Source organism: Ceratocystis lukuohia (assembly GCF_044167205.1).
Source record: "Ceratocystis lukuohia strain C4212 chromosome Unknown Supercontig6_pilon, whole genome shotgun sequence".
Classification (NCBI taxonomy): Eukaryota; Fungi; Ascomycota; class Sordariomycetes; order Microascales; family Ceratocystidaceae; genus Ceratocystis; species Ceratocystis lukuohia.
The window spans coordinates 3,047,753-3,058,557 of NW_027263525.1; the positions used below are offsets into that span (position 1 = coordinate 3,047,753).

At 47.1% G+C, this 10,805-nt stretch overlaps 4 protein-coding genes across 4 annotated transcripts; 2 read left to right on the forward strand and 2 right to left on the reverse strand.

Moving 5' to 3' along the window:
• Positions 1–442: 442 nt before the first annotated feature.
• Positions 443–1,921, reverse strand: HOO65_060706 (Protein hob1; the record flags this gene model as incomplete). Its single annotated transcript, XM_071003876.1, has 2 exons — positions 443–1,264; positions 1,364–1,921. The coding sequence occupies 2 exons, from the start codon at positions 1,919–1,921 to the stop codon at positions 443–445; spliced, it is 1,380 nt and encodes a 459-aa protein (XP_070858056.1).
• A 1,891-nt stretch (positions 1,922–3,812) lies between these two features.
• On the forward strand, positions 3,813–4,340 carry HOO65_060707 (uncharacterized protein; the record flags this gene model as incomplete). Its single annotated transcript, XM_071001207.1, has 1 exon — positions 3,813–4,340. The coding sequence occupies one exon, from the start codon at positions 3,813–3,815 to the stop codon at positions 4,338–4,340; it is 528 nt and encodes a 175-aa protein (XP_070858057.1).
• A 3,437-nt stretch (positions 4,341–7,777) lies between these two features.
• On the reverse strand, positions 7,778–8,793 carry HOO65_060708 (Ubiquitin and WLM domain-containing metalloprotease; the record flags this gene model as incomplete). The annotated part of the gene is made up of 2 exons (XM_071003989.1): positions 7,778–8,409; positions 8,469–8,793. 2 exons carry the CDS (start codon positions 8,791–8,793, stop codon positions 7,778–7,780), a joined length of 957 nt encoding a protein of 318 aa, XP_070858058.1.
• A 798-nt stretch (positions 8,794–9,591) lies between these two features.
• HOO65_060709 (ER lumen protein retaining receptor) lies at positions 9,592–10,326 on the forward strand (the record flags this gene model as incomplete). Its single annotated transcript, XM_071004053.1, has 2 exons — positions 9,592–9,667; positions 9,950–10,326. The coding sequence occupies 2 exons, from the start codon at positions 9,592–9,594 to the stop codon at positions 10,324–10,326; spliced, it is 453 nt and encodes a 150-aa protein (XP_070858059.1).
• Between the last annotated feature and the right edge of the window lie 479 nt (positions 10,327–10,805).

The window sequence follows — 10,805 nt, forward strand, 5'->3', positions numbered from 1 at the left end:
GTTCTTTATTTTCCTTGTTTGGCGGACCACCCGCCTTGACATTGGCATGGTGCATTATATATCTAATCTTGACTTTTGAACTTTTCTCTTTATCTATCCCACGTATGATTGATTGCGGTGGTATATTTCTTCCACCTTGTCTCTGTAAGGGTTTTTTTTTACCTTGCAAGATGCCGTGTTTTCACGACACAAGCAACAAGACAAAGCCATGGTTATCAAAGACCCGAAGGTTTTCATGTCGATCAAAAAGCTAGCCTAGAGACTTATTTTAGATTCATCTGATTTAAGTAGACAAATGTATATATTATTATCTTGCATACAAAAAAAGGAAAAGAACAAAACAATAAACGTAGAATCAAATCATATGTGGGGGTGAGGTAAGATACACAATAAATGTCATAGGGGAGCCTGTTAAACACTTAACCTCGAGTATTTTCACTCTCTATGCAGGCTTGCAATAGTTGGCTGGGAATGATCCCCTAGCGTTCCCAATCTCACCCTCCCACCAGTCTTGGTCTGTGTTTGTTTTCTTTATAATCTTAATGCGATCGCCTTGACGAAACGGTAGGTCACCAGCTCCCTGGCCCGCAAAGTCAAACTGCGCAATGACGTACTCTTCGGCTTTTTTCAATGTAGGTTTCTTGGGAGGCGGCGGCGGCGGCTTCTTCTTAGTCGCTAAGACAGAGGACACAGGTGCTGATGAGGGTTGTGGCATGCCGGGGCGGTGAGCCTGCGTCGAGTGAGTCTGTGACGTTGACTGATGACCAAAGTGTTCAACCGAGACAGCTCGTGTGACAGGCGTACGAATGGCAGCAGAGCCAAGGCGAGCGGCAGCCGTAAAGTCTGTAGGGGCAAGGGTGTGGGGACCTTCTCTTAGACCAGAAGGCGGAGGAGGCGTGGAGTCCTTTCTAGCTAACGCCGTGGTTGATGCACGGGCGCCAAGGGTGGGGCGTGGCGGGGTATCGTCACCGAGATCCAGAGCCGCAAGACGGCCACGTCCGGTGGAGATGAAGCTAATGGCTTCAAACTGGCGTTGGACTGGTTTAAAAGCCGTCGTCCAGTCTGCTAGAATCTCATCCATATCAGGGGCCGGGGAGGGGAAATCATTTTCCTGGCAGTAATTGTGTAGAGCCGTATAGGTCATACCGAGAAGTCTGATTTGAGTAGATGCAAGTGACGAGACAAGTGGAATAACAAGTTGCATAGTAGCACCAACAACTTTAGAGAGAGTAGTCTCCAGATACTCGTCCATGATGGATAGTTCCTACATATCCTAGTCAGTAAAGTAGCTTCTATGTGCCTTGAAGATGGTAGCGGCTATCGTAATTGTTACAATAGCGGGCGCCTGCATGATATTTCTTACCTCCTTTGCATGATCGAGATCCTGCTGAGCTCTAGTCAAAAGGACTTCTTCTTTAGGTGTCAAGGCAGAGGTCTTCTTTTGGATCTTGGTAACCTTCTCCTGGCTTTTTTCAAAGTCGACTCGCTTGGCCTCCCGTTTTTTGATAGTTTTGCGAAAGCCAGCAATAAGTTCACGGGCTTTACTAGCAGGATTAATTACCCCAGCATCAAACATGGTGACCTCATTGACAATGTCAGCCTTCAGTTCATGGTACACAACCTCAAGAGCTGAGGCTTGACTCATTTGTAGTTCAGGGATCCGTTCGGGGGGGCGGTTGGTAGGCTCGGGAGAAGGAGAATCATCGATGTACGGGCGGTACATGGCCAAGAGTTCAGTAGAAGTATTGAGTGAAGAAATTCCCAGATGGACCCAGGAATCTCTAAGGCTCCTTGAGTCGTCAACTAATCTAGCTAGAAGCCGATCGATATCTTCATACTCGCGAATGACGACAGAGGCATGGCTGCTCTCGACTTGATCGCGGTTTATCAGCTTGCCTAGCTGCCGCCGTGTAGCCTGCATGCTGGGTGTTTCGCGTTGCTTGCCGTTGCTTGCCGTTAGGGGCTTGGTCGTGGTCGTCTATCAACAGCGCAATGGGATAAGATGACAGTAGGAAAAGACCGGGATCGCAAGAGACTACTGAATATGACTTTATATGGGCTCCAGTTTCAAGCACAGAGGAGCAGGTTAGTTCCAGTGAGTAGACAGCTTATTCCTGAAGCTCCGACCGAATGCTTGGTAGGGAAAAAGGAGGGTGGGGGATAGAGAGGAGAAGCTCAGGGCAGAGTAAGAAGGCTAACAAAAAGATGATGAAGAAAATATGCACAACAATAGTTGTGTTAGAATTAGCAATGGGGAATCAGACAAAGAAAACGGCCTTCATTTCCTTTTCAAAATTGGATAACAGAAGAACGTAGAAACTAGAAAGACAAAAAGAAGGTTAGGGAGGGAAAATGCATGGCTCACCGCGCCACATCTTGATATGGACACCTTAGTTAGCTAGGCCATAACTTAAAAAAAGAACTCGAATTTCTAGGTAGAGGCCAAGTCTCTCTAATGCGATTCAAATCAAACGAACATGGTATGGGGCATGGGCATGGCATGGCACGCGGCGGCGTCCTTCCAGGCTGTTTCATCGATGGATACTATGATTTGCCGCAGGCGACAGAGCACCACCAACCAGTAAAAGTACAGTAAGACCAGAGCAAGTTCTAGCCCAACCACCAGTACCAACACCAGCAAGAGGAACCAAAGGCAAGAGTAAAACATTGTTAGGGCCAACCATGGGCCAGTCCCAAGGTCCGATTCCAGGAATCCTTACAAGGGCACTGCAAGGTCTGTGCTTGGGGTTAGTATGGATCTAAGTCTCTCTTTTGGTCTGGTGACGAGCTTCTAAGGGCCAGCTAATGTGTTCAGTTGAACAGTATGCTTATGCAAGGAGGCGGGTTTACGTGGAAATGGCGGACAAATGGACAAAACGGAGTTTATAGAGTGGTGATAAGAAAGGTGTCTTTATTAAATTATAAGACGACTTATGATGAGGCTCTTGGAGAAATATTGTGGTTGAGTGGTTTGTGATTTTACAATATTGTGTGATATCGAATTGCATTATTAGCCTTGAAAGCAAGCATTATTTATTTTTGAATTTTCTATTTTCAACATGTGTTATATCCTTAGGATCCATAGGAGAGCATTAACTTTGGCAACTTCCTCAGTGGACAAAACTCACGCAGCGTAAGTATCACATCATATCCACTTTGCCTGCCCCATCCTATGAAGATTCATTCTGATCGTGGCCTGTTGTGTACGAACCGACTTGATGTCGATCCAGGCACTATTGTCCTGTCCATCCGAGCAAGTTGGAGCAGTGGCCAAGCAGAAGTGGGTATTTGGATTGTTTCAAAATTCTCAGTAGGTACTATACTCCTGATTTCAGGTAACAAGCACATGCCATCAATTTTTTCATCACGTGAACAGGCGCTAGCTTGTGGGTGGGTCTAGCAAGTCCAACGCGCTCTCCAATCAACGCGACCTTTCCCGTCACAACCGATGGCAACGGCGCCAGCCAAAAGAGCTCACAAACAAGGCAACCACTGTCATCACGCAGAACAATATTCGTGACCCAGCCCCGCCCTGCCTTTGAATTGGGCTGCAGGGTATGTGCTATATATATTGAAAATTCCTTTCTCGTCACTTTACTCTCCGCAATCTCTCCGCCTTACTAGCACAGAAAATGAACTTATGTAAAACCTGCGCATTCTCCTGACCTGTAAACTATCCTGCCTTCGCATGTCTCAACCAGCAACCTCCTCACCCTTCATCTTCCTAAAGCCGTTGCCTACCTATCCCACATGAACCGAGCTTCTCAATCGCCCGAAAGCCCCATCGCTGGCCCTACCCCAGCAGGCCCATTATGGCCCCCGTCATCGAGTTTTCATGTTTATTCTCCCATGACCTAAAGCGGAAACAGAAAAGATGGAAAGATGGCCGTCTTAAATTTCATACCTTCAACAAGCGAGTTATGGTCTACGATGATCGGGGAAACTCAGTCGGGGACATGCACTGGCAAGAGCATTTGATTTTCCAAGAAGGCGAAGAGATTTATCTCGACAGAGGAGGCGTTGTAGTTCAGGTCTGCGAATGCAAGGGCTACAAGGAACAGGATCTCACGGAGCTACTCACTAGAAGGCACCGGGCTACAGCCCCGCCGCCCGAGAGCACAGCGGCTACGCCATTACAGAACAGAGGTTCTCGGCGAGCTCCAGCAACTAGCTTCAACCCCCTCGTTCCGTGCCACCTGCCTTACATGATACTCCTGAATCTTCGCAAATTATTCATGGAGCTAGCCGGCCTTCCTGTTTCCAAGACTCCTTCTAGAGGACCCATTGGCCGGGCAATTATCCCTCGCTCACCCTTCGAGGAAGGCGAGCGCAACTTGTAGCGTCATCGCAGCCACTAGCAGCTGCCGCTGTCGCCCCGACAGATGCTCCGCCTGCCAAACGCCAACGGCAGAATGGCGGGGCACAAAAGTCTACATATGCAACAAGTCTATTTGGCGCTGCTCTTAATCTATCAACTGCCCCAAGTAGATCGACTCCTGTTCGCCAAGCTATTCCACGTCTGCATTCGATCAACCCTGATGCACAATTATCTTCCTCTGTCACATCCCTTCGAACATCCTACCGGGATACAAGATCTAGGAATTCCCCAAGTGAATCCCCGAGGACGCCAGCTCTAGGAACAAATCTACCCTTAAGCCAAACCTCGACTTCTTTATCCTCGGGAACAATCTATATTGATGATAATAGTAATGACAGCAGAGATGGCGAAAATATCTTGGAAAGAAGCTCTGCACCTATTACCGCTAGAGAATGTCCTCGATCTCAAAATCAAGCACCCAACAGATTGACGTCAAAAACCCCATCTATAGAAGTACTAGAAGACCAACTGCAGAAATATCAGGAGAGAAGAGCCAGAAAACATATCAGATCAATGCTACCACTGCCACCCAGAAACGAACTCGAGATGCGTCTCCAAAAATTAGAACACCTCAACTAAATAAGACGGCGAAGGAAACTTTCGCATCGTCGCCAGAGCTGTCTCGAGACCAAACTTTTAAAAAGCACGGCACCAGCGAACCTAAAATGGGCAATGCTACTCAGCAACTATCACAGCCGCGCGTTGAGCTGCAGCTTCAGCCACGGAAAAAAGAAAGAGGCTTATGATATCTGCCCCTCTACCTATGGCCATGTCACCACTCCAAAGCCCAGCTTCGATGATACTGCCTGCTAATGAGGAACTTCTAGTCTGCGAGCAGGAAGATATGGGTGCTCAAGTCCAGTGCAAAGGCAAGGGCAGGGATTTTGTTCAAAAGAAAGATGGCCTTGCCATCCGGAGGGATACGACTCCATTAATGTGTCCTGGCACCTTGGACCTTGTCCCAACTAGAGATGATGATATTTGCATTGCGCATTCTATTTTTATCTAACCAAGCACAATCTAACATCTCTCAATCACCTCCCAAGTCTCCGCCACAAGCACGGGAGATTCTACGACAACCTTCTCCGCTTAGTTCTCCATCTTCCACTCCCTTTATGAACACACCTTATAAAACTTGCCTGCACCCTCTAACCAATGCCATTGTTTTGCCTCCTCACAATACCTCTTCTACATCATCTGAAAGCACTACAGCACCTGTTACTGTAGAACATAAATCAGAAGAGGCTCATACAAGAGGGGCATCTCTAGATTCAACCCAGAAATTACCCAAGATACCCCTCCCCAAAGTTTCTTCGCCATCGCTTAAATTACAAGTAGATGGAATTTGTGGGACATCGCCTAATTCTACCTCCCACGCTCCATCTTCAATTCAATGTCGTTCGTCACCGTCTCACTGCTCACTATTACCACATAAAAAATCTGTCTCTCATCTAGAAGCGCCTTTCTTCGAGACATCTCAGCCATCATTATCTTTGAATGATATGCACAGCTCATCGCCAGTTTCACCTTTATCACCGCCAACTCTGCTCTTACCTGATGCATTCCGCCGACCCGAACGCCCATCCAGTCTACTACAGTCAAGGTCACCGGCCCCTAGTGATGACGTCATAGATGTTCAGGGGGCTCAGTCTTCAATAAAAACTCCATGTCAGCTAGACCCCCAACAATCTAGTCTTGGAGATGATTTTTTTGGGCTGGATATGGAGCTAGACCTGGACCCATCGCCCATGTCTTTATACCCTGCTCCTGCTATCAATTCCGGCGTGGAAGGCCCCAGTATAAAGAATCACAGCGCAAGCCCTGATATCCCAGTTACAGCCCCTTTGCCCCCAGTTATTACCTCTAACGCATCCCGCATTCTGCCCGAAAAATCCTGTTCTGGGGGTACCTTGAAAGTATGGCACAAGGCAAATTTAGATTTAGCTCCCAACAGTGCCTCTCAAGATCCCATATGTTCTGTGATTTCTGGTTCAAGTTCTGGCACTACTGATACACTGCATAAACCTCTCATCAAGGGCCAGTTAATTCCTGAAGATTCGCCACCATCTGAAAGGAACATCATAATCACGAACGCATGTGACAAAGAGGCCGCTTCCGAGTCGCAAGCGCCTACGCTCCCGCGTTTCCGAATACCCTCCTTTCTCAATAAGTCTAATTCCAAACAACAGCAACCACAGCAAATATGAGGGCTGACAGCAATGGTCCTTCTATTATTACCGCAATAACGGAAGGCGCTTTACAGACACACGGTTGTTCCATTATGCCAACTTCCAACCTTGGTGTCAATCGCAGAGCCTCTCTTTTACGTATGGGAGGGTTTACCCGACCAGAAATTTCATCTGTAGTACAATTGAGAGGGGATCATGAAGGTATGGATAGAGGTCAGTACCAAAAACCGGGGCAGGATGGTCAACGAGAAGAGGACGTTGATGTACCAGGAGAGAAACCTACTCTCCCGCCCGTTCGTAGATTCCCGGGGCTTACACGGGCTAGTGGAGACCCGTGGAGTCGTGAGGCCCATGATTTATTTGAGTGGACAAGACCGGCTACATAGTTTTTGCATTATTATTTTTTTTGGGTTTTTTCTTGGAGGCCTCTTTTTTGAGTCTGCTTGTGCTCTACACCTGAAGCGACATGTAAAGATTTATTGTGATATTGGTCCTTTTTTAAAGGACACTTGGAATTGTTCAAAATTATGCTGAATTAGTTACTTTGAATTAATTATATTGAATTCTTCATGTCCGCTATCACTCAAACTGTGTAGAACTTCCTAAGCACATTGCCATAAGTCATTTTCGCTTCTTGAAAAGTTTGACTTGCGCATTATATAGTTAGGCTATGCTTGAGATAATGCTGCCTTTGATTATCAAGGTCAATTTGACTAATCATGTAACTTGAAGCTACGGCCCTAAACGTAGGAGCTTCTGGTCATGCTGTAGCTGATTATGTCATAGTGACCTTGGCCTGTTTCATAGCTGGAAAGAGGCATCTATCTATCCATTAATCATGGAAGATCACACATCTTGTGATAACTATTCGCTCAGAAGAGCAACCGCCAGTGTGGGAAGAAGATAAATGGGAGGTTTGATCCAGCTGAGCCGTGCTTGTTATACACTGCTTAGCGTCCGCCTCGCTAATATAGCGAAAGGCTAGTGAGCTGTGGGATCTGTAGTAGACGATATGTTCTGCCGTGTGGTGTGGGCTATTCGTCAAGAAACTTGGGACTTGTTCCTAGTTGCGCCACACAGGGCTACTTGATGGACGCCTATAGTAGCGCAAAACCCTCTCGACCAAACGCCAATTATACAAAGAGGATTCTACAAAAGAATACGAGGGTCGTAAATCATCAAGGTGTATTGGTAACAAAGAAGCAATTCCCTAGTGTAGTCTATATTCGCTATCGCCATCAATGCCGTCATTCGGGTGGCGATACATCATTCCCTTGGGAGCGAGACTGGTCATCTTTTTTATTGTTAGCGTCGACATTTCGCAACCTCTTCTCCGCTGCTCGTGCAAGCAGTTCTCTGCGCGCTCTGTTAGCATCTTCTGATGCGCCGCCAAAATCGACATGTTCGTGCATCTCGCTGTCATCGGCAGCCTCGTAGCTACCCAACACCCCGAACGGCCATCAAGCGTGTGGAAAGTGGCGGATTTTGCAACTTCGCGTTCTATCTCATGGCAGAAATCCCAGAACTCGTGGTTATGGTCCTGTACGCGGTTATGTGCCAACTCGTGGCACAATGTCAGTCGCACTGTCTTATAGTCGCGGAAGCCGCGATGGTTGTCGGTACGCAGACGCAGCTCAATGGCCTGGCCCATATTGTGGTTTAAGCCAAGTAACCGTGTGGTGCCCTCGTGTGTCACTTGCGTGTTAGTGACAGGCTCCATCTCAGTCAGCAGACCGACATTTAGTTTGAACTTGCGCATGGCTGCACGGATGCCAATGTCGTTGCTGAGTCTTTGTAGCATTGCCTCGGCAATATCAGAGTTGGGGAATATTTGTAGAGGCTCTATCCGATCGAAACCGTATTGAGGCGGAGCAGGCCTAGGCTTGGGCACCGTGGATGACCCCGTTTCCGATTTTGGTTACTAGTTGCTGGGGCACGGGCGCGAGCGCTGGCTGACTCAAGATCTTGCTTCTCATTCTTGGAGGTCCCCATGACTTTGATAGACAGGTTGGCGAAATTAGCAAGGGGAAGACTACCATTTTTCGCGTAGGTGTACATTTTGCCCTTGACAATGAGCTTGAGTTGCTCTGGCTCCACATCAACCAAGCTGCCTAGATCAAGGAGCGCATCGGCAAGCGTGGTTGTATGGTTGCCGGTGATGACATGAGTGCCGTTTTTGTGGATGAAGGTGACTTTGAGAGGGTTTGTATCGCCAACTGTTGCCATTGTCGTTGAGGTGTGTATTTTGTGTAGGTGCTGGTGCTGGGAACGGGGTATCGACTGCAACAAAGAACTTTGGAGATGTAAAGCTGGAAATACTAGCAAGAGTAAAGTGGTGCATCAGTAGGAATCGAGAAATTTCTTCAAGGCAAGTTCCGTTTATATAGCTCTTCTCCTTACAAGATAGTTAGCACAACTGAAGCCGATCGAATCATAAAGATGGTGATTGGTAATAGATTAGGAGACTGGGATGCTACGGCCTGCAAATCCAAAAACCTACCCAAGTAATACCATATTACAGCCTTATAAGTGGGTCCACTACTACTATTAATAACCACAACTTGAGGAGAATCTTCGGTTATTAAGGCCTTGCCTTAACCTAGCCTTGCTTAGCCGCTAGGTTGCTTTCTAAGGTCAAGGGGCCACACTCTAACGTTACGAAACTTCCGTGCATTCAGAATCAGAAATCAGGCGCAAAAAGGACAGACAGCTTTAATGGTCAAATGGCTTTCTTGAAGTCCTGCAGCAACGCGACACTCAACGACTAGCTCTAACCTACGACCGAATAATTCTTCCTTTGAGAAAAGCAACTACTCTATTTCATTTCTTTATCCTCTTTTCGTCTCTTTGTCATTTTCATAACACGCAACACGCCTGACGCAGCTCCAAAGCTTAGCTCCTCTCTAGCCGTTTCTTGACCAGCAAAAGCGACGACAAACAAGGCAGCTGAAAGTACGCTTTGCCAGTATCAACGAGATACGCCTAACCGTAGACTTTCTCCATCGCAATTCGCAATTGCCCACAATGTCGCTCAATCTGTTCCGCATTGTGGCGGATCTGTCGCATTTCATGTCGATTTTGATCTTGCTACACAAGATGCGTGCGTTAAAGGTATGCATACACCACACATGCCGTTGAAAACACTCCTTTCTTGGAGAGAGGAGATAATGTGACTGAGACAGTGGCCGGCTAACAATTTCCATGTATAATTACAGAGTTGTGCTGGCATCAGCTTCAAGTCCAGGTCCTATACCTGCTCGTTTACATCACTAGATATCTCGGTACGTCGAAGTAGAACAAAAAGATTGCGTTCATTCCTAGCAGTGAAAGCTACAGAAAAAGTTCTTATGCTCGCACTAAATGGGATTTTTACGCTTCCTAGCCAGGCAATTCGCTGACCTTTTGTCTTCTCCCCCGGCAGACCTCTTCTGGACGCACAGCCCCTACAACTTCATCTTCAAAGTACTTTTCATTGGATGCCAGTCCTACATCATCTACCTCATGACTAGCTCCTACCGCCCGACCAATGATCCCAATCTCGATACCTTTCGCGTACAGTATCTGCTGCTGGTGATATCCCTTATCCTCGCCATTTTGTTCCCTCACTTCTACTCGTTCTTCGAGGTGATGTGGACTTTTTCCATCTGGCTAGAAAGTGTGGCTATTCTGCCGCAGCTTTTCATGCTCCAGCGCACTGGCGAGGCCGAGACCATCACCACTCACTACCTATTCGCTCTGGGCATCTACCGCGCGCTGTAATATCCCCAACTGGATTTGGCGCTACATGTCGGAGAATCCCTCAACCTACCACACGGACTGGATTGCCATCATTGCTGGCATTGTGCAGACGGTTCTCTTACAGCGACTTTTTCTGGGTGTACTACACACGTGTGCTCCAGGCAAGAAGTTCAAGCTGCCTGTGTAAATTAATAGTTCAAGAGGCTATCGGCGTAAAGCGCCGCAAGGCATAGCTATAGCTGTTGTTTGAGGGATATCCAGCCGAAGTCGAATCCGACAAATGAGGCCTGTATTACAATACATGGCGGTAGTGAAGTTTACAAATAGATTTGATGTTGACAACAAACTGTAGCAAGTTTCTCAAAGCCTGCAGAGAAGGTGGTCTTTACATCCAAGTTTAGTGAGAGAATAACAGGCTTGTAGTGGAATTCTGCGTAATGTATTTTGTTGTCTTTCTAGTAGTTAAACTTAGTTTATGCGTTATCAGGCGCAGCCTTAGA